Source organism: Protopterus annectens, chromosome 4.part0 (genome assembly GCF_019279795.1).
Source record: "Protopterus annectens isolate FY-2018-M chromosome 4.part0, PAN1.0, whole genome shotgun sequence".
Lineage (NCBI taxonomy): Eukaryota > Metazoa > Chordata > Ceratodontiformes > Protopteridae > Protopterus > Protopterus annectens.
In genome coordinates this window covers 1,263,360,608-1,263,384,783 of record NC_056733.1, presented here as the reverse complement: position 1 = coordinate 1,263,384,783, position 24,176 = coordinate 1,263,360,608, and the positions used below count along the sequence as shown (strand labels likewise).

Genomic DNA, 24,176 nt, shown 5'->3' with positions numbered 1-24,176 from the left:
ATGAACTACAGAACAAACTGGCACCCCACCTAAGTACCATGTTCAATCATAGCCTCACCTCAGGCTGTGTGCCCACTGAATGGTGCACAGTGACTGTTATCCCACTCCACAAAGGGGGCGCTACCACGGACCCTGGAAACTGCCGCCCCATTAGCCTGATGAGCCTGGTCTGCAAGGCTATGGAACGTATCATCATGGAACCTATAAACAATGACATTGGTAATCTCCAACCTCAAGACTCCACACAGTTCGGGTTTGTAAAAGGCAGGTCATGTCTCCTAAACCTGATAGCCTTCTTTGAAGCGGTCACCAAAGCTGTAGATGAGGGTAAGGTGGTTCACACAGCCTATCTAGATCTCACCAAGGCTTTCAACACCATCCCCCACTTTGGAATTATAGATAAACTCAATAAACTAGGTATAAATCCCTGTGTCACAAGATGGGTTGCCAACTGGCTCACTGACAGAACCCACACTGTGAAAGTAGCAGACTCCAAATCCAACTTGAGACCAGTGACAAGTGGAGTACCACAGGGTTCTGTCCTGGGTCCTCTCCTTTTTGGTTATCTACTTCTCTGAAGTACAGGCTAACATAGAAGGTCTTTGGCTAACGAAGTTCGCAGATGACTGCAAACTAGGAGCCATAATCAAAACTCCAAAAGATGTGGACATCCTACAAAATTGCCTCACTGAGACAGATGCCTGGTGTCAAAGCCATGGCCTCAAGCTCAATGCCAAAAAGTTTATTGTCATCCCTTTTGGTAAAAACTCTGTACCCATGAACTACCACATAGGCAGTAGTCTGCTTAACACCGAAAGTGTGATAAGAGACCTTGGGACACAGGTGGACAATAGTCTCTCCTTTGATAATCACATCATCACAGTAGTCAGGAAATCCTTATACTTGGCACACCTCATCACAGAATGTTTCTCATCCAGGAAAAAAAAGGTCATTGTTCCCCTCTACTCGTCACTCATTAGACGCATTATAGAGTACAACGCTCCTTTTGGTGTGTACTTCACAAGACATCTACAACAACTGGAAAGGCTGCAGAAATACCTCACAAATAGGATTACTGGCCTCAAACAGATGCCCTACACAGACCGTCTCAAAAAACTCCAGCTTTACTCCGTCGCATATCGCCTACTCAGAGGCGATCTCTGCCTAACACACAAAACTATGCCAAACCCAGAGCTTTTGGACATGCTCCACTTAAAGAAATCCCAATCCCTCCGAGCTACATGCTCTAGGGACCTAAACCTTGTCACCACAATAAACAGAACTTGCTGGAGGGATAGATTCCTGTCCCAGAGACTGCCCATACTCTGGAACAAACTACCTATTTATATCAAACAAAGCTCCTCATTAGCACTCTTCAAGAAAAATCTTGATGATTGGATGGGTGTTAGGAAGTTCACCCCAAGGATCACTTTTGTGACTCTGCTTGACAGTGGCACAGGAAAATAATTTTCTTGGGTTGCGAAAGGCAGGGTACCTTTTGGCTAGGTTTATGTAGGCCATAGGGCCAATAGCTATATATATATATATATATATATATATATATATATATATATATATATATATATATATACACACACACACATATAATTTATATGTTTAGATATATTTTCTGTAACCTCACCCTACGGTAATAGAGAGGGATTCTGGGTAGAGCTGAAGCTCGAGAGTTTTTGGCTGTTGCGAGCTGTAGTAATGGCTGACTTGGTTCTGACGTTGGAACCAAACCCATCAGTCAAGGCTGAATGAAGATAGACAACACAGATGGAATGTTATGGTGAGTACATAACCTTTTTTTTTACAAATAGTTGCATGACAGAATCTCTCAAATGTTCCAGCACACAAAAAAGTCCAAATGCTAATGGGCAAATTGCATTTAACACAGCAAAAAACAGAAACTCACTTTAGCAATTTTAAAGCATGGAGCAAATCACCTGACATACTCCAAACTAATTATGTACCTCACAAAAAAGGAAATGCTCTGAGATACTGCAGTATCAAAAATGTTATATACACAGATGTATTTGCCCAAGAATGTTTGCAGTTTTCAATGTTGAGCATTCATGCTGTAAACTTCTGACTTACTCCCATTTTAAACTATTCAGTTTCTTCTAACACATAATAATACAGAGGAAGGTGTAATAAACAGGTATTCTTTTTCAGGTGGATGAGGTTTTCACCCTTAAATCTTGCATAAGACGGAAAACTGACTCTATAGAGAAGCGATTCTGTTTTGATGTTGAAGCTGATGACAGGTGAGTTTTGTTTTCTTAATTTTAACAATATGGTATGCACTAAACTGATTTTTATATAATTTGATTTGTTAGGTTTTTATGATTACCTTATAGTGAAGCTCTGAGGGAGTAAGTCACCCTCTTATAGAATCAAAATATGAAATGCACAAAACTGACAAGAGCCAAACCCACAAGCTCAAATCTTGTAACCGTGAACCATCAAAAAGAAGTGGAACACTGTTTCTTTTGCTGAAACCTGGCCTGCAGCGGGGATCAGGCTATTGATCCTTTCCCTGTTGTGATGTGATCTCAGAGTTGGAATGTATAGGTAGGAAGGGCTGCAAAATATGCATACTGCGGGGGTTTTTTTTGCCTTTTTCAGGGTTAAAACATTTGATCATGTGGGCTCAATCTTGTCAGTCTCTTGCATTTGAGATTGTTTGTAACCTTGAACCATTATGTAAAGCAATTTTAAGTAGTAAAATAAATTATATAACATTGCTGATATTTGTAAATGTGTTTTATATGGAAAAACAGGTGAGCAAAATTGTCAGAAATTTTTATTGAGGGCAGCTTCTGAGTTTCGATTGCCATCTCTGCACAACATTGCATTGATTAGCATTGCTGCCTCAGGGCATTTAGTTTTCCAGTTTGGTTCCAAACTGAGTTGCCTTCTGTGCAGTTTGTATGTCATCCCTGGGTCTTTGCATGTTCTTGCTGAGAGCAATGGTTTCTTCACAGATCCCAAAACCTGTTTTAGGTGAATTAACAGTTCTGCAGATGCCTACATATGTGAGTGCTTTGTACATGTGGTGTTCAGCGGACTGGTGGCCTGTCCATGATTAGTTCTCTACCTTTTGACTCTTAAGTGTCCGGGGGTATCTAGTTCCCTCATGACCCAAAATGAAAGATAATTTCTAGATCGTTCTTCCTTTCTCCCTGAGTACATACATATCACTGCTGTGATTCAAGAAACAAAAAAAAGCTTGTGCTTTTTTTTTGTAACTTTCCAGCTGATGATTGTTTCCCATCTTGTTTACGTGTAAAGTGTAACATACTTGATGTCAAAGCCCTTAGCCACCAGTAAGCATTTTCTTTGCACAGACATAATTGGCTTACATGATCACTTAGGCTGTAAGGTCACAGATTGTGATATCTGTTATGTATTCACATTTAACAGTCATTCTGATGTGTAGACATGCTTTTCTTTTTTAAAACAGTAAGAATCTTCTAAATGCTTTGGTTTGCCAGAGTGCCAGACTTCTGTTCTGAGCACAAGGCTCTTTTTTAAAAAAAAAAGACTTCACAGAATTTCTTGAAGTCCAGGAAGCTTTAGTTTTTCCAGTGACTTTGTTTTAAATTCCAGGAGTCCCTTATTAGCTTGCCAAATGTCAGAGTTTTTCCCCCAAGAACAGTTCTGCTGTAGAGACTAAGTTGTAATTATTATCATTGACTGGGGCATCATTGCTGTCTGGAGACTGTCTGCAAACCCAGTGATATTATTGATGTACATTATGTCTTCTGGTTAGATGCCTGGGAGGGGCATTATACCATTAGTGTTTCACTAGGTTTCACTGTTTATACAGGTCACTGGGATATCTGCAAGCATTGAGATTAATTGATACAGCTATTACATGAGATTGATTATGTCTTCTGACCAGCTGACTGTCACAAAGTACTAGTTGTGTTCCACCGGGTTTCACTTTTTGTACACATCATTAGGATCACTACAGGCCTGGCATTAATTGGCGCAACTAGCAAAGGTAAGACAACTGCTGCATCTCTGACTTTGTGAATCTTACTCAGGTCCTGACTCATTTGCCACCTGTCATTGTGCTTCAGCTGGGTCATTGATCATCACCCTCTTTAACAGTATTATTGGTGGCAAAATCATTGACTACTTTGCTCTTTTTCCTGTCCTTGACACCTTGGTCATTGGTGGCACTGGTGGCCCCTGCACATACATTTTTAGGACCATGAAGATGTAAGGGTTCAAACCCTGCACCCTCGGCACAGGAAGCAGCACTTTAAGAAATAACGTCCAGACAGAGTAGCAGTTTTTAATTAAACACATAAATCCTTTACAATCTGATCTTGGAGAGAAGACTACGTCACAGTAACATGCAAGAATTACTGCATAAAGGATGCAGAAGATCAGACCGTTCTTATCATCACACTAAGTGATACAGACTGAAAGACCTGACAAATGTCACCCCATTGCCAGAGGCTGTAAGAAGGTACTACAGAAATATGTATTACTAAAATGCAGCATGTTTAGACTAGATTACACAATTGAGGACTGTTAACAAATTAATTAATTAATTGTTTAGTGTAATGAAGAAAGCTACATAATTAGAGAGAATATAAGGTACAGCAGCTTTTGATCAGCAATGCACAAGTCATACAAAAATCTGAAACATTACTGCTTACAAGATACTGTATTTTGGGGAGGCTTACGTGTTTGCAAGACACCTACACCTCATTTTATAAATACCTTTATCTTCCTTGTCATCAAAAATAGCTATAATAGCTATCCCCACTGATATCACTCACAACAGTTATGACCCACCTGAATGGGTGATAATTCTGTTTTGTTGCAGCATGCACCTCCAGAGTCAACAGAAATGGATCATGGTCAAATGGGGCCCTATACTTGGCAATGAACCAGGCTCCCACCAGCCATATTAATATCCCAATACTTGGTTGTCTCTCCCCAGTTACCATAAACATTATTCAAACCTATCAGTATGCATACTATTTCTTATTTGCATTTACAATTGTTACAGAGATTTGGATATCATTTAAAACTGTTATTTCAAAATTTACAGCAAAAACACTGATAACTATTTTCCAAAAAAATAAAATAAAAAAAAAAAACACTCTCACATTGAAAGCAAGACAAACAGTAAACTTCTCTTTTCTTGAAACTCACATTAACTGAAAATGTTTCTCGCAAGCCATTAAACTATAAGACACATGACAGGATTCATAATCAAAAATATGGCGTGAAATATTAATTAGTGACTGTAAAGGTTGCAGGAATTCAAAAGACAAATGAGCAACACATTCGTTAACAGACTGGGGCAGCCACTAGACACAAGTGTTCCTATTCAGGAGCAACCCAGGAGTACAGTCTAGTAAAATAACTTGGTCAGACTCACATGGAAGACAAATAAAGGCTGAGGAGATCAAACCATGTAGTACAGGATGCAGCTCTTTAACAGCTCATAGACGTACTCATCTGCAGTAGGTGGTAGGGTAGTCAGACTATTGTAGCCCAAACAGTGCATTTCTTACCTACATGCCTGCAAAAAGCAAGCTAAATTAAAAAAGGGTATTCATAGTTAAAGTATTAACATTAAACTCAGACTTCATGCCTTCAAATTTATTCACAGTTCAATAAACACATTGTCAGCATTCAATAAAACCAAGGATTATAACCAAGAACATGGCTCATATGATGATGCTCCTGTTTACTGTAATCAGTTTCCTTCCTTTACACCATAGCCACTCTTGTTTATGATTAGCTAGCTACTAGGTTTGCAGTCCAGGGAACCATTGAGAGGCCTGGCCCAAATCTAGAGTTACCCCAAAGCACTGTCTGGTTAAGTGACTTGCTCAGTCACACAGTAGGCAAATGAGGACTTAGAAAATCAAACTCTGTACCAGAAGAAGTACATCTCACATCCTTAGGGTTGCCACTCTTCCGTTTGTTTTCCAGACTATCCGGAAATCAAACTGATTCTCCGGTAGTCTGGAAAACATTGTACAAACTTCGGTATTCTGTTTCAAAAAGGAAAAGGACTATCAGAGTTTGTAAATCGGCTGATTTACTATGCTTTTTTTTTTTTTTTTTTTTTTTTATATACAGAAAAGCATAGTAAATCAGCCAAAAGCAGGCAGCAGGAATGCAAAAAGAGGGCGTTCCCTGTTGAGTGATGTCATCATGATGTCACAAAATGGGTGGAATGTGGGCAGGAGAGGGGGTGGTTGGGGTTACTAGTGAAATGAGGGGTGTGGCTTTACTCCAGTTTTAACCATGAAGGAAGGTGCCAACCCTACACATCCTGTATCCTGTAACCCACTGTTGCAATTGCTAGACTCGTGTAAAAAAGCAAGCAGTGATATGAACCCCACACTCCTGAAAACAGAAAAAGCAGCATTATCCCGCTATTCTAATTTATTAGTTATGAGTCGAATCCTGGGGAGCATGACTTGAGTATTTATACAGACGCACAAATACAGTTACTGCTTGGTCAGACTGTAAAACTCTAGTGACTAACTGTAAAGTTCAGAGACATTTAACCTTCAGTGATTTATTTGACAATGAAGAAGTGTGTTTTTGTCTGGCAGGCAGTGCACAGGATTAAGGTTGTAAGCCCTTAGTGAGCTTCTTCCTGTTGTCAAGTGTGGCTCTGAGCAAGTCACTGAACCAGACAGTGCTTCTGACTTCTGTTTTTAGCTTAGCAAATGATGGCTTCTCAGCTGAAGTCATCTGGCTTGATTATCAGAAATAAAACTAATTACACACACACACATGCACACGCACATGCACACAAACACACATACACACACGCTAAGCAGCAGCTGATGCAAGTAAATAAATCTACCAGCAAAGTACCGTATGCTCAGTATTTCCAGCTTTTTATAGTGACTGGAAGAGAGAAATCTCATACAATCATAGGAGGTTACTAGGTTATCGACCCAGATGTCATTTCAACCTTAGTTGTGTCATCCCAATGTAATACGATAGATACTCTAGTCAATACCCAGGACTGTATTTAGCAATGACTGCCCATGTCCAGGAGAGTTGTGGGTGCTATTCCCAGTAAGAATTTACAGTGCCCCATCCACTTGTCCAGGTTCCTTTTGAACAGTGTCATAGAGGTGGTCTGCTTTACATGAACTGGCAGCCTATTCCAATGACGTGGCAGTCGCTTGGAGACAAATCTGTCCCTCCAGCATGTCTTATTCAAGAGAAGTACATCAGGCCCTGGAAAAGAGAGCTTTTTTAAATTTAAAATGTTTTATTCTGTAAGTCTTGTGCTGTAGGCATATTGTTTTGGTGGCTAGCTGTAGGCCCCAGTTGGCTGATTGTTTCATATACCATATCTGTATTTTATGTAAGTAGTCTGATTTATGCCATAGCTACATCAACAGTTGTAAGTTTTTGCTCTTTACTGTAACTTTACATGCAAAATAATGACTGCATGGTGAACAACCCTGTCTTTTAGTACCATCCAAAGAACATTGTTTACCATCTGTAGCACTGGTGCCTTTCTTATAATGATTTAACATACTACCAGTTGATCATCCTAGTCTATTAGTAAATTACATTTAGAGAACAAAGCTTCACAACCTCCCTATTAATTAATAAAACATTTCAATGATTTTGAATAAAATTACAAAACATTGTAATTTTACCTTCAAAAATTATGACAAAACATATCACTTTGGAAATACAGTACCCACTATCTTACCAACCTATTTCAAAAGTACCCTCCTGTCTTTTAAATCAGCCCTTCTTTGGGCATTAAAAACAACAACAGTAATCTCTCTCTAAAAACTTTTGACTTAAATCTGTAGAAAAATATCAGAAGTCATGTAATGAAGAACAGTTCCTTTTACTTATGTAATATTGAGTTACAAGAATATGAATAATATGGAGGATAACAATTGGTTAGTTCCAGTAAAGAATTTAGATGAAACTCTCATCTAAAAAGATAGGTACTTAATCTACCATTATTCTATTTTTTTTTTTTGCCAAACTATCCAAAAGGGAAGCCTGCCCTAAATCATATGTGAAATGAAACTGCATCTCCCACTTGTCTTTTAAATAGCGCACAAATTATTTCAAGAATATTCATCAGATTTCCACATCAACCAGCGTACATCTAAATGTCTTTGCCAGATATCCTTGTAATAAATGTAGATATCTGTGGCTGGTGTTGGAAATGAGTCATTCTACAAGATAACCAATAAAAGATCACCATAAATGAGGCAAAAAATATGCCCCCATTGCTGTTCCTTCTGACTGCAATTAACATTCATTGTCAGAATAGAGAAATTGGTAATGCATGTTCAGTAAGATATAAAAGAAGAGTACTAAAACCAAGGCAATGGATTTAACCAGTATTCCAGGCTAATAACCCAGGCCAATGCAGATTTTTGGTGTATAATGCCTTTCCAGCCAAAGTGCACATGACCTACGAGATTATAATTGGATATATTGTAAAATGTTGAAGAACTGTGTAGTATCCGGCATCCTGGAACAAACATCCTGGACTCAAAATCCAGCTCCAGAACCTCAGGGTTCTGTCCTGGGACCGCTCTTGTTTGGCATCTACTTCTCTGAAGTATAGGCCAACACTAAGGGACTCTGGCTAACAACATTTGCAGATGACTGCAAACTGGGAGCCATTATTGAATCCCCAAATGATGTGGATACTCTACAAAACAGATGCTTGGTGCCAGAGCCATGGGCTCAAGCTCAATGCCAAGAAATGTATAGTTATCCCCTTTGGGAAAAAGCATGTACCTGTGAATTACCATATAGGTGGCAGTACACTAAACACCGAAAGTGTGATAAGAGACTTAGGGACACAGGTGGACAGTGGTCTCACCTTCGATAACCACATTGCCACAACAGTCAGGAAATCCTTCTATGTGGCACACCTCATCACTAAGGGCTTTTCATCCAGAAAAAAAGGAGGTCGTTGTTCCACTGTACTCATCCCTCATTAGACTCATTATAGAATACAACGCCCCGTTTGGTATGTACCTCTCAAGACATCTGCAACAACTGAAAAGGCCGCAGAAATACCTCACTAAAAGAATCACAGGCCTAAAGCAGATGCCCTACTCTGACCGCCTTAAAAAACACCAGCTATACTCTGTCGCATATCGTCTACTCAGAGGCGATCTCTGCTTAACATACAAGGCCATGTCAAACCCAGAGCTGTTGGACATGCTACACTTAAAGAAATCCCAATCCCTCATAGCCACACACTCCAGGGATCTAAACCTTGTCATCACAATAAACAAAACATGCTGGAGGGATAGGTTCCTGACCCAGAGGCTCCCCAGACTCTGGAATAGATTGCCCATACATGTCAAGCAGAGTGTCTCTTTGGCCCTCTTCAAAAGGAACCTTGACTGTTGGATGGGAGAAAGGAAATTCACCCTGGGGATCACGTCAGTCACCCTGCTAGACAGGGTTCCAGGGAAGTAAATAGTGTGGGAAGAAATAGCCAGGGAATTGTTATGGCTAGGCTTGTATAGGCCCTGGGGCTGATAGCCTAGTACCAACCTATGGACCTAAGTGCCGGCGTCTGCCTCTGTACCACCCCCCCCCCCCCCCAGGATGTCCCATTGGGTGAGTCACTCTCTTCTGAAACTTCTGCAGAAGATTCCTCTGGGGAGGTCCCTCAGAAGAGAACCTGTAAGAGGAAACATCTAGACTCCCCTGAGGAGTCTGTCACATTGGATATGGATTTAGAGGACTCAGAAGAGTCCCCACAGTCACCCTCTGAGGATGTCTCCTTTTCAGACATCCTAGGGATCCCAAGGGAGAGAGGCAGCTGGAAGTCCCTTACCCTTTCTGAAGATGAATCTGTGTACCTGGAGGCATTTGGATCTTGACCCTCCACCTCTTGGGTGTCTCCGTCCTTCGATCAGCTGCTTGATGTAGTCAGTCGAAAGGCATGGGTGTCTCCGGAATTGGTGGAACCTGTTCCAAGGTGGCCCAACAAATTTATAACTGCTCCATCTGATAGGCAATTCTTGTCCAAATATGTCCCAGTAGATGCTATGGTGGTGGCGGAGGCCACAAAAAAGGAGTTAGTGGAAACTTAATCTGTCCATCCACCGAATAAGGAATCTTGAACGATGGCTAGATATGGGAAGCATATGTTCTCATCAGAAGACTTTACACTCAGGTCGCTGAACTACTTAACTCATTTCACCAGACTACAGAGAGATCTTCTGAAGGAGCTAGGTGATACCCTCCAAGGTTATACAGCTGCAGGGGTGTCAGACAAGGTGACATCTCAGCTTACAACTTTGAGTTCTGTGGTCAACTCTCTATGCAGCTGATGGAGTGAGTAGGGCAGCAGGCACAGGAATAGCTCTGAGGAGACATTCCCGGATGCACCTTTGCAAGTTTGCTGAACCCTTCATCTTCGTTTATAAATGCCCCTTTTGATGCTTGTCCTTGTTCGGGCCAAAAGTTAAAGAGACTCTGACCAGGTGCGAACAAGAAGGTAAAACTCTGTCTGCCGTGGGAGTACGTTTTTCCATCCCTACCAGGCCTCATTCCAAAGGCCAGAAGGGCGGTAAAATGTGGTTCTGTAAAACCTAAAGAGCTTCACCAGACACACGTGGTGACTTTTCCCCCTGGGGCAGAGGGGGAAATAATAATGGAAGATGCCAATCTTGCAGTAGAGGGGGTCTTCAAAATCAGGGTGACAGAGATGCGTTCTCTGGCAGACCCTTCCAGGGCTTTTGAAAGGAGGCTCATCTGCCTACCTCTGGAGGCAGTCAGGGGAAGACTATCACTGTACCCCAAAGCCTGGCTCAACATCACTCAAGACCAATGGATACAGTCGATAATATCCAGGGGATATTTATTTATTTATTTTATTTATTTATTTATTTTCTGTTGGTTTACCAGGATAGTCCATTGGGCCAAGAAGAACCCATTTTCAATGGAGTCCTGGGGAGAAAAGCTCCAAACAATCAAAGTTACAATCGGTTAATCATGATAATTATACAAGAGTAAGAGATTCAAACAAACAATTACATAGTATTAGAGGAAACAATACAGCTAGTACAAACTAGAGCTGAAAACTTTTACAAATAATACAACTAGTAATGTAGCATACAGGTGGTACAAACAAAGAAGGAATGTTTCAAGGTACTTAATGAGAAATGCGGTTACATATCAGCAATCTTACATGTAAAGGGTACAGTGTGATGTATTCTAGTGGATACAGTAACACAAGAGTGTATGAGATAGGAGGAATTCTAAGGAAATATTGCAGGTGTAGATAGGGGAAGGAAAGGAAGATGGAAATTACCAGTGTTAATTATGTGGGGTGAAAGCAAGAGCATTCCCACTGGGATACTAGATATGAATGAAGGGATTTTTTGAAAGAAAAATGATTGGAGGTGGTGCAATTGATGGAGGTAGGGAGTTCCAGAGGCGTGCTAAACCATGTGATAGAAGATTTTGCCTGGGGACGAGTTGGTTTGTAGACTTCTAATAGATTTTGGTTGTTAGACCTTAATACTCTATTGGGTAGATGCATTTTAAAGGTAGAAGACAGGGAGGGACAGAGGGAGGGGTTGAAGATTAGCTTGTGTGCAAGAGTTAGTTGAGTATAGGTGAGATGCTTGGGTAGTTCTAGCCAATGTAGTTGTTGGAGAGAGGAACAGTGGTGGGTGGAAGACTTGTGGCTGGTAGCGAACTTGGCAATTTTGTTATAGCAAGAGGAGAGTTGTGTTTTCAGAGAGGACTGTATGTTAGTTAGAAGTGGTGCTCCATAGAGAAGTGAGGGGATAAGAAAGGAAGTAGAAAGAGTGATTTTAGTAGCAGGTGTAAGGTAGTGCTTTTGCCGATAGAGCATACCAAGTTTTTGATGGGTTTTTTTGATATTTAGTTGTATATGGGAGTTGAATTTGAGCTGGTTATCAATTTGGACACCAAGTAATTTGGTCTCTGAGACCAGTTCCAGAGGTGTGTTGTTTTGACTAGTAATAGAGAATGTGTTACTATCGAAATAGGTGACTTTAGAGGGGGTGAACACCATTAATTTGGTTTTAGAGGCGTTTAGTGCTAGGTGGTTTCTTTTCATCCATTGCTCTGTGGTTAAAAAAGCGTCTTGAGTGAGCTTGAGGAGTGTAGGGATAGATGAGGCCGAGCAGATAATAGTTGAGTCATCTGCATATTGGATAATGTTTGAAAATGGGATAGAGTTACGGAAATTATTTATGAATATGTTAAAGAGGAGGGGACCTAGTATGGAGCCTTGGGGAACTCCGGTTGGGGTATTTAGAAATGTGGAGGTTGCCTTTTTCCATTTTACTGCTTGAAATCTATTTGATAGGTAGCTGGAGAACCAGTTCAATGATGAAGGAGATAGGTTAAGTTTTGAGAGTTTAGTTAAAAGCAGGCTGTGTGATATAGTGTCAAAGGCCTTAGAGAGGTCAAGTAGTAGGGTTGAGACAATAAGTCCAGAGTCCCGTGCTTTGTTTACAGTTTCAAGGAAGGAGAGGAGGGCTGTCATAGTGCTGTGACCAGGTCTAAAACCATGTTGTGTGGGGGTTAGTAAGTGATTATCTAAAAGATGTGGTAGGAGTTGAATTTGGATACACTTTTCTAGGAGTTTAGAGACTGGAGACAGGATAGCGATGGGGCGGAAATTAGTCACACTGTTATTGTTGCCACCTTTATGTAAAGGTATGATAAAGGCCTTTTTCCAGATTTGTGGAACTGTACTTTCCTGGATAGAGCGGTTGATTAGAATGCTAATGGGGTAGGCAGTAGCATCAGCAGCTATGCTAAGAAAGTAAGATGGGATGTTATCAGGAGCATTAGAGCAAGGCTTTAGTTTCTGAAGGAGTTTTTTTATAGTGGAAGTGGGTATGGGTTTTAATGAGAATAGTGGGGAGTGAGGAGAGGGGGTGTTGGGGGGGAGAAGATGGGGAGGAAGTGAGAGTAGGAGGAGAGGTGGAGGGTGGAAAGTTAGTGGATGAGAGTGAGGGAGTGATAGCAGTGCAGGATGAAGTGTTGGTGTGGGAGGTGGAGGGTGGGAAGTTAGTGGATGAGAGTGAGTGAGTGGTAGCAGCGCAGGATGGAGTGTTGGTATGTGAGGATAGGGGTAGATTGGAGAATGTGGTGTTGTTAGAGAATGAAGAGGTTAATTTGGAAATAGATTCAATAAAGAATGAGTTAAATTGGGTAGCTAAGTCAGTATCAGGGGCATTAGGGTCTGGGCTGGGGGTACCTGGTTTGCTGGGGTTAAGTAAAGTAGAGATACCTTTCCAGAATTTTTGAGGATTTGTTTTGTTACTGTTTTGGAGGATGGAGAAGTAGTTTTGTCGATCAGAGATGATGAGCTTTTTTACTTTATTTCTAAGTGTTTTGTATTCATTGTGTAAGATAGGGGTCTTATTTTTCAGGTAGTGTGCCCAGACTTTATCTCTGTGATGCATGGTTGCTAGTGTGTGTTTAGTAAGCCAAGGGGCAGTATTGATTTTTATTCTCTTTGTCCTTAAGGGAGCATGGAAGTCTAGTATTTTTAAGAATGTTGAGTTGAAGTGGGCAACTGCGTTATCTAGAGGTAATGTTTTTAGGCAATTCCAATTTATTGCTTTGACAGAGTTAGAAAAGGTTGTTGGGTTAAAGTTTTTCTGGCTACGGATCCCCCTAGAGACAGGGGATACATTATACCCTTTTCCAACCCACCCCCGCAATCAAGATCAGTCCCAGACATTCCACCCTGTCAAAGGGATCAGTCAACCCTAGAAATACAAAGGTTGCTAAGAAAAAGAGTCATCCAAGAAGTCCCCACAGACCAAATTGGATCGAACTTACTCAAGGTTCTTTTTAGTAACAAAAAAAAAAAAAACTGGAATGGAGACCCGTCTTGTATCTCAGCAGACTGAACAAGTCAGTGAAGAAAGCAAAGTTCCGGATGGTGACACTGCAGCCTATACTCCATTTCTGGGACAAGGCAGTTGGATTTGCTCAATCAATCTTCAGGATGCGTACTATCATATAAAAATGGACAGGTAGTCCAGGAGATATTTATGCTTCTTGCTGGAAGCCAGTCATTACCAGTTCAGAGCTCTGCCCTTTGGTCTCACTACAGCCTCCAGAGTGTTTATCAAATGCATGGCAGTAGTCATGACTCATCTGAGGTGGCTAGGATTCCAGGTGTTTCCGTACTTGGATTACTGGCTCCTGACTGCCACCACCGAGCATCTACTAACCAAGGCCAGATACACCACCATTCATCTATGCTCGGAACTAGGCATCACCATAAATTTCAAAGAATCTGCCTTGTTGCCATCACAGCATATTTACATGCATAGGAGCAGATTTAAACATAGTAGACATGGAAGCAAAGTTGCCTCACAACAGAATACAGACACTGTGTCATCAGGTGTCCATCTTGCGCTGAAAAGGGAAGGTGCAGGCAAAATTTGTTCTAAAATCCTAGGCTCAATGGCAGCTGCAATCACATTAGTACCTCTAGCATGGCTAAACTTGAGAGTCCTGCAGTAGCTACTCTTTGTTCAATGGTCCATGCAGGAGTTACCCATGTCACACAAGATTTTCATCACAGACTCCTGCAAGAAGGACCTACGCTGGTGGCTGCTATCCACGCAGGTAACCCTAGGCAAACCGTTCACTGTCCCTCAATCTGTAGTTACAGTGACCACGGATGCTGCCCAGATAGGGGGGGGCATTATCTGGGAAAGACCGTCCAGGGAACTTGGCAGGAAAACGAGTACCACTTGCACATCAATGTCCTAGAGATGAGAGCGGTGCTTCTGATGTTGCAAGCACTCAAGAGCTCTCTTCCTCCAGGTACGATTGCAATACAGATGGCCAATATGTCCGTAGTGTGGTATATCAACAAACAAGGTGGAACCAGATCCTACCCCCTGTGTCGGGAGGCTAAAAGAGTTTGGCAATGGGCAATTTCTTCTCGTTTTCTGATTGCAATGCATATCTTGGTGAAATCCAACGTGATAGCAGACAAATTAAGCAGAGCCATTCTAATGCCTCACGAGTGACCCCTGAAACAGGAAATTGCAAACCAAATCTTTTGCAAGTGGGGCCAACCTTGCTGTGACCTTTTTGCCATGCCCATGAACGCCAAATGCAGCAGCTACCTTGCCCTAATCCACCCCTCCGGGGGAGTCAGTAAAGGGATGCACTTGTTCATGATTGGCCCCTGGGACATTTTTATGCCTTTCCTCCATTTCCACTAATCCACAATGTTCTACAGAAGGCCAAATTGATGTGTTGCAGGTTAATTCTCATTGCTGCATACTGGCCTCATCAAATCTGGTTTCTCTTCCTATGGCCCCATCTCCAAGAAGAACCGTGGATTCTGGACCGGGTACCAGATGATCTGACTCATCAGTCAGGAACGCTTCACCCCCCTCTATTCAAACCCTCAAACTGACAGCTTGGCTGCTCCACTTCCAGTCTTAGCCAGGCTACCAGAAATTTCCCCAGCTGTGAGGCACATTCTAGTTTCATCTCATAAGGCAAAGACGTAGAAAGCTTTATGCTAGTAAATGGAAAAGGTTTTCTTGTTGGGCTTCCAAGAATCGAATTGACCTCTTCACAGCCCCTGTAAGTACAACTTCTTAGCAGAAATTTTAATCAAGGCGCAGCAGCAGCAGCAGCTACCATATGAGTACAATTAACTGCCATTTCTAATTACCACATAGGAGACATGAGATCAAAAATAGTGTCTCAGGTTTTGCAAAGTGTTCTTGAGAAGTTATTTTTTATTAAGACCACCAGTAAGGGAACCACCACCTCCTTGGGATCTCAGTTTGGTGCTGACTGCTCTGATTCTCCCACCATACGAACCAGCTTTCTCTTGCCAACTGAAATTTCTGAGCTGAAAAACAGCCTTCTTGATAGCCATTACTTCAGCTAGGAGGGTTTCAGAACTTCAAGCTCTGTCCATTCACTCTCCATATTTGTTTTTTTACAAAGATAGAGTCTCTATTAGAAGAAATCCTTCATTCCTTCCTAAGGTATGTTCTGAGACCAATTTGAACCAGTCCATTGAACTGCCCGTTTTCTTTCCGAATTATGGCAACAAGGCAGAATATAAGCTACACCAGTTGGACGTCCACAGGCAGTTATGTTTCTTCTTGAATAGAACAAAAGAATTCAGAAAATCTGACCAGTTATTCATCTCTTTCTCAGATAACAAGAAAGGTCCACTGATATCAAAAGTTTTTTTTATCAAAATGGCTTACTGACACGATAACCTATGGATATAATTCTCAACATAAACAATTACCAGGCAGGATTAGGGCCCACTCAACAAGAGCTATGTTGACTTTGGCCACTTTTCAGGCCAGATTGCCTTTGGACTCAATCTGTGCTGCAGCCACATGGGTCAATCCTCATACCTTCATCTCTCATTAGAAAGTAGACGTGGTCTCCCAGAACAGGATTCATTTGGTTCCACTGTTCTGAAGAGCTTATTCTAACAAATCCACAAGACCACTGAGTTCCTCTGTACAAAAAGACTTTATTCAGATAAAACGCTTGTTTAAAAATGCTTTTCGTCCATCCATCAGAATCGTTGGACTTCTTCAGACAAAAGAAAAACGTTTGATACCATTCAAATCACGTTTAAATAACCTCCGTCATGTCACCTGATTAACAAATGAAACATTATTATTAATAATAATGAAAAATCACCCATTCATCCATTTCTAAAACTAGCAATAGGCTAAATTCTCATATTTGCATGATAATTAAAAAAAAAAAATATATATATATAGTTAGTCTATGTATTTCATCTTTGCAAACTTTTTAATTTCAATAAGCACATTATTGAACACTTTTCGTTTAATCCCGGGTCCATATAGGCATTTAATCTAATTTGCCACATTAATTCTATTTTTTCCAATATTAAATTAGATGGACCACCTCTGGTATTTTGATAAACCTGATCTATCACTTTATCAGTTTTATCACATTTTATCACGACAGATATAAATGGTTTCAGATTAAATTGGAGAAATAGATTTAACTGTAACTCTAAAGGGGTGGTTTATGTGGCAAAATGCCAAGCCTGTCCCTCTTTTTTTATATAGGTAAGACGGACCGTAGGCTGAGGGACAGGGTTTATGAGCATCTTAGAAGCATAACCCAACATAAGGAAGAAAATGCTTTAGCAAGGCATGTTTTAATATATCCTGATCACAGATTCAAATTTAAAGTGATAGATCAGGTTTATCAAGATACCAGAGGTGGTCCATCTAATTTAATATTGGAAAAAATCGAATTAATGTGGCAAATTAGATTAAATGGCTCTATGGACCCGGGATTAAATGAAAAGTGTTCAATAATGTGCTTATTGAAATTAAAAAGTTTGGAAAGATGAAGTGCATAGACTAACTATATGCATAACTATATAACTATATACATAACTATATACATAAATATATATATATATATATTTTTTTTTTAAATTATCATGCAAATATGAGAATTTAGCCTATTACTAGTTTTAGAAATGGAGGAATGGGTGATTTTTCATTATTATTAATAATAATCTTTTTATTGTTTTTATATTGTTTTTCTGATTTATCATTCACGATTAATTTGTATATGTTATTTATTATCATTATATTCATTTTTATCAGAACTAATTATTATGCCTGCATGATCTAACTGGTTGCTGCTAACACAATATGTTTGGTTTTAAAATATTAAGTTTTATATTAACAGTTTAAATAATTTTAAGTATTTGTAACTTTAAAATGTTTCATTTATTAATCAGGTGACATGACGGAGGTTATTTAAACATGATTTGAATGGTATCAAATGTTTTTCTTTTGTCTGAAGAAGTCCAACGATTCTGCCAGACGAAAAGCGTTTTTAAACAAGCGTTTTATCTGAATAAAGTCTCTTTGTACAGAGGAACTCAGTGGTCTAGTGGATTTCTTGTGGATTAGTTGATGTCCAAGTATCGTGGTTTGTGAAGATCTTATTCCCTTGATCCACCCAAGAAAGAAGGTAATGGGGACACTGTCCCAACCAGCAAGAATGAAGGCGAGATGGGACAACATAACATTAAGAAGTTATGTACTCACCATAATGTTCCATGTTTGTTGTCCATAATTTCAAGTTCATTCTTGCATCCCACCCTCCTTCCCCCTACCTTCACTCCTGGGGGATCGAGAGGAAATTTTGGATTGGTTACATATGTGCTGTGGTTCATTTGCCTCATAAGACTTGGGCTATGGATGGTTAACACTATTTTTGGAATACGAGTTCTAATTTGTTTTACAAACAAGATCTGGGTAACCTTCTCTAGGCATCATGGGATAGGGTATAGTCTCGAGCTAGTGGAATCTCTCGAGCTTTAGTAAAAAGGCCGAGTCAGAATAGATGCTGTGTTCCGAACCCAACCAGTAAGAATGAAGGCGAGATTATGGACAACAAACATGGAACGTTATGGTGAATACATAACTTCTTATTCGTTTAACACTCAGAGACCCCTAGGTGTTATGCCCGCCACATCATATGCTTTGAGTAGTTTCAAATGTTAAACCAGAGACCAAAGTTTTTAGCAGCCTAATTTAACCGTGAAAACATCAGTATAAGATGTATTGTTTTCATTCACAGTACCTTTCTTACTAAAACAGTGAGTCACTCCATCCTGTTCATAACAATTCCAAATCATCCTTGTCCAAAATTAATCCACTGACCATCGATGTCTCCCATATATCCAGTATAGAATTCTTGATGTCCTTCTATATCTCTGTTGCAGTATTCTTCACCTTCGGGATAACTTGCCAAGGGTATCCCAATGTTAGGCCAGTATACAAAAGTCTTTAGATCTTGTATGTGTTGTTCGTCGCAGTAATGCTTCCCATACAGGACGTAGGGCATAAAGGTGATGTCCATAGGTTCATAGGTGTGCACTAGGCTAATGGCCCTGGAGCCTTTACAAGCCCAGCCCATAGGATTACCCTGGCATCGTGCCACCCGACCTTAGTTCCCAGTGCCTCTGTCTAGCAGAGCCACTGGAGTGATCCCCGGGGTGAATTTTCTATTTCCCATCCACTCATCAAGATTTCTCTTGAAGAGGGCCAGTTAGGTGCTCTGCTTGACATGTATGGGAAGTCTATTCCATAGCATGGGCAGTCTCTGTTATGAACCTGCCCCTCCAGCATGTTCTATTGATTGTGGCAATGATGTTGAGGTCTCTGGAGTATGTGGTGTAGATGGATTGGGATTTCTTTAGCTGTAGCATTTCTAACAGAGCTGGGTCAGACATGGCTTTGTAAGTCAAGCAGAGATTGCCTCTAAGTAGGCAATATGAGACAGAGAATAGTTGGAGTTTTTTGAGTCTGTCTGTATAGGACAAGTGCTTAAGGACTACATTGCAATATTGAAACATAATTGTAAAACTTGCATGCACACTAAAATACTATGTATATGTTCTTCCTTACATAAAACATATTTCACTTGCCAGCTTATGAACCATAAACACCAGTAAACAGAGAAAAAAGATTGCGTATGAAAAAATGTACTAAAACACTTTTTTGTAATATATAAAAAAAGAAAAAAATAAGTACCCTTCTCACAATATTATTGCATAAAAATTCAGCTTTTAACCTAAGAATGGGACTAACGGAAATGGTGCTTTTCAACCCTGGACAACTTAATGACTATTTGGAATACAAGGAACTAAAGTGGCAGCTTCGAACAAATGCAGGTACCTGTCCAGGGTTAAACAGCACCATTTCCATTAGTTCCATTCTTAGATTAAAAGCTGAATTTTTTATGCAAAAATATTGTTAGAAGGGTGCTTATTTTTTTCTTTTTTTATATATTGCAAAAAGCGTTTTAGTACATTGTTTCATATGAGATAGGTTTTTTCTCTTTTTATTGGTGTTTATGGTTCAGAAGATGGCTAGTGAAATATGTTTTATATAAGGAAGAACATATACATAGTATTTTGGTGTGTATACACAAGTTTTAGAATTATGTTTCAATATTGCAATGTGGTTCTTCAAGAGTTAAACAGTTAGTAATGCAAATGTTTTAAATCGAAGACAAATGAAGGGCATATAAAAGCTGGGTTGAATTGTGTAATTTATTTCTGATGAAGTTTTTCATTCATTAAAACAAAAGCACTCAAAATAAATATTTTGTGGATTGGGTCCTGGTTCCGGTCTTTATCAGTTTGTGTACAGTTCCATTGTGTTTACAAGTGTTTAAGGCCTAGGATCCTGTTTCTGAGGTACTTTTGCAGCTTCTCCAGTTGTTACAGGTGTCTAGTGAGGTGTATGCCAATTAGGGCATTGTACTCGATGATTGGCCTAATAAGGGAAAAGTAGAGGGAGACAATGACCTCTTTCTTCCTGGATGCAACACCCTTAGTAATGAGATGTGCCACATAGAAGGACTTTCTGACCACATTGGCAGTGTGGTGGTCAAAAGAGAGGTTGCTGTCAACCTGCGTTCCCAGATCTCTAATAACTCCTTCTGTGTTCAGTGGACTACCATTGATGTGGTAATTCGTGGGAACTGTTTTTTTCCCAAAGGGGATGACAACACATTTTTTTGGCATTGAGCTTAAGGCCATGGTTCTGACACCAGTTGTTGGTCTCTGTAGGATGTCAACATCACTTGGAGAGTTAATAATAGCTCCCAACTTGCAATCTTCTGTGATCTTTGTCAGCCAGAGACCCATCGTGTTGGCTTGGACTTCAGAAAAGTAGATAACAAACAGGAGAGGACCCAGGACCGAACCATGTGAGACTCCACTCTTGATTGGTCAGCAGTCTGACTTGGACTCAGCTACTTTCCCACTGTGGGTTCTATCTGTGAGCCAGTTTGCAACCCACCTAGTGATATAGGGGTTGATGCCTAGCTTAGTGAGTTTTTCTATGATTCCTGAGTGGGGAATGGTATGGTAGGCTATATGAATCCACAGCTATGTTTACTGACTCAAATAAGTCGACTAAGTTGAGCAGGCATAATCTACCCTTCACAAAACCAAACTGTGTGGGATCTAGAGTTTGGAGATTCCCTATATCCTTGTTTATTAGGTCCATGACAATGCAGTCCATAGCTTTGCATATCAGACTCGTCAGGCTAATGGGGCAATAGTTCCCAGGGTTTGTAATCGCTCCTCCTTTCTGGAGAGGGATGACTGTAGCAGTGCACCATTTGGTAGGGACAAAGCCTGAGGTGAGGCTGTGATTGAACAGGTCACACAGGTTAGGTGCCAGTTCACTCTGTAGTTCATGTAGAGCACAGCCAGGAATATTGTCAGGTCCCATAGAAGCTGTATTGTTGGTCAAGGACAGTGCTGTTTCAACCTGTGCAGCAAAAATACTGGGTGCCTGGCAATCTACTGGTATTGTTATTGGTCCTCTGGGGGGAGGGGTAAAGTTGGCACTGAATCTGTCGGCCAGTATATTGGAATATCTGTAGGCTCAGTATATGAGGTACCCTTGTGCAGTAGCTCTGAGCAAATCTGGCTATTGCCATGAAGATTCCACATAACTGTAAAAGGCCTTGTGGTTGTCTTTACTATCTGCTACAATTTTGTTTTCATAGCTAGCTTTGGCGGATTTGATAAGGGATCTCAACTTTTTGTTGAGGCTGATAAGGGAGTTTTTCCAGTCTTGAGACTTGACCTTATTCTGCATCAGTTTCCTCCTTCTGTTGTGGAGTTTGTTTATGGCAGGGGACTACCTGATTGGCTTCTGTTTTTTGGAGGAGAGTGTCTTGGTTCTATTGGGTGTGGCGAAATCCATGCATTTGTGTATGTCTTTGTACAGTGCATTGGTGTATGATTTGGTGGTCATGCAACTATTCTCCATTTGCATGGGTGCTGTGAAGTTAGCCACCTCTGTTTTTAGGAGCCCAAAGTTAGCTTTGGAGAAGTTTTTCATTGTGCTTGCTTTTGCAGGGGGAGTGGGAGGGATGTGGATATCCAAGGTGATTAGTTTGTGGTCGGATCTAACTAGGGAGAAGTTGACTATTGGTGTAGAGCAGCAGTCGCCCATGTTGGTAATGACCACGGATGCAGTTACCCACAACTTCTTTGCCACCAGTCCCAACGCCATCATCGCTGATTGTCCTTTGCTGTGATGAATACCTAGCCATCACATAAGTGCCTCGTTGTTTTTTTTTTTTCCTTTCGTTCTTCTTTTCCTGTGATTACTTGGTGTTCATGTTATCCAAGAAGGGGAAAATGTCAGTGTGGGAGGCATATTCCCCTTAAGGATCACCGTGAACAGTGTCGTTTTTGTTTGGGTGCTTCCCACAAGCATACTTCCTGTAGTATTTGTAAGGCATTTGTGCCTAAGACTCTTAGAAGCCGGTTTTCTTCCCTGTCCATTTGTCTGAAGAACCAGAGGCTTAAACAGTTAGCCCAGGGTAGCATGGCAGAATCAATTAACTCTGAGGTACTTCCATTGTGTAAGAAGAATTCCAATAAATCTTGGACAGATTCTGTGGCTATCTGACCTCCACTGGACTTCTCTCTAGAACAGGGGGATAGCTCTTTAGGCCATCTGTTATTGACTTCAGATTCCTCTGCCTCGACCCTCTTGGATGCTGGCATGGATCCTTCCTTTCACAATTCCTCTGAGGCTTTTTAGGCATCTGCTCCAGATGTTGAGGGGTAATCCTGGATTATTAGCTGAGAGGGCCCTAGAGAAATTCCACTGATTCTGGTCAGGAAAGAGGTTCCCGGTACTCTTATTGGATCTCTTCAGGGTTCAGAACTTCTGGTGTTTGTGAGGGCTGATATCCCTATCAAGAAAAAAACAAAGACTAAACAATCTTCTGTACAGCCTAAAGACCCTCAAAGAGAGTGGCAGGAGTTTACCCAGGGCCTGTTTAATGCTTTAATGGCCCTGAAACCTCCCCAGAGGGTTTCTGTCCCTACTCCTCCTTGGACTTCATCTCCTTCCAAAAGGCCTAGGGAACCTGATTCCTCAGATGAAGATTTGGATTCTGATGAAGGGCCCTTATCTTACTCTTCCCAGATGCCGCCTTCTTTGGCTTATGGCTCTGATAAAGAGGAGTCCATTATCCCTGAGTCTCCTTTGAAGACATTGTCTTTTGGGGACACAGTAGCCAGAATGATGGGATATTTTAAGTGGGATTATTCTCAGGTCTCTGATATCCAGAAGAGGTATTATGAGTTGCTTTAGATGGACAATCTTAAACCTTCTGCAGTACCTCCTGTGTTGGCTGCTCTGTTAGACACCTTTATAGCTGCCTGTAAGACTCCTGATTCTCATCACCCTGCTCCAAAGAAAAATGACAGGTTTTGTGAGGTTTTTGAGGATTGTCACTTCCTATTTGTGTCCTTCTGCTGACTCTGCTGTGGTGTCAGTCTCCTCTGACTAACCTTGTAAGCTTTTGCCCTCTTCCAAACCTCTGCCTTCGGATAAGGATAGCAGGGCAATGGAGAGGATTGGACAGAAGGTCTATACTGCTTCTACTTTGGCCTTTAGAGCCATCAATTAACAGACCCACATGACAAGACATGCTCTGAGATTGATTGCCTAGACTTGTCAGATTATTTCTGACCTCCCTGATTCTAAAGGAAAGTCTTCTGCTTTATCTGCTTTGGGTTCTACCTGTCAGGTGGCTCACCACCTTATGATGTGCAGCTGTGATGCTGCTGCTGTCTCTTACAGAGCTGCTGCCTTTGGGTCTGTCATGAGGCATTACTCTTGGTTTTGTCTGTAGTAATTACCTGAAGACAGTGGGAAGTGGATGGATACAGGTTTTGTGAGGTTTTTGAGGATTGTCACTTCCAGTAGTTTTTCATATAAGGGGTGGCGTAAGCCACAAAAATTTGGGCTAGGCTTATAAATGCCTTATGGCAGATAGCCTAGTATAAACCTATGAACATATGAACTCATTTGGATAATAACAATCTCATTGTGACTGCTTCTGCTGATATGTTTGTCTGTCCAAGAAAAAAGGTAAAGCTTTGCAGGGCCTTAAAGATATTTTTGTGTCCCTATCTCCAAGTTCCATAGGAACTATCCTACTAGAGCTGCTTTTATTCTCAGGCAGCCTTATCAGGGCACTAAAAGCAGGAAGGGTGATAGGTTAGCTTCCCCTGCAAAGTCTTCTTAAGCCCCTGTGGATCAGAAACCTTCTTTTAT

At 40.9% G+C, this 24,176-nt stretch overlaps 1 protein-coding gene across 1 annotated transcript in view; it reads left to right on the top strand.

Annotated features, from left to right (window-relative positions):
• The window catches only part of ARHGAP26 (Rho GTPase activating protein 26), a 3,815,868-nt gene that overhangs the window by 1,620,972 nt on the left and 2,170,720 nt on the right, over nt 1-24,176 (top strand). The window contains exon 10 of the mRNA XM_044069158.1: nt 2,182-2,273. Within this exon, the coding sequence (XP_043925093.1) occupies nt 2,182-2,273 (92 nt within the window). The remainder of the gene's footprint in view (nt 1-2,181; nt 2,274-24,176) is intronic.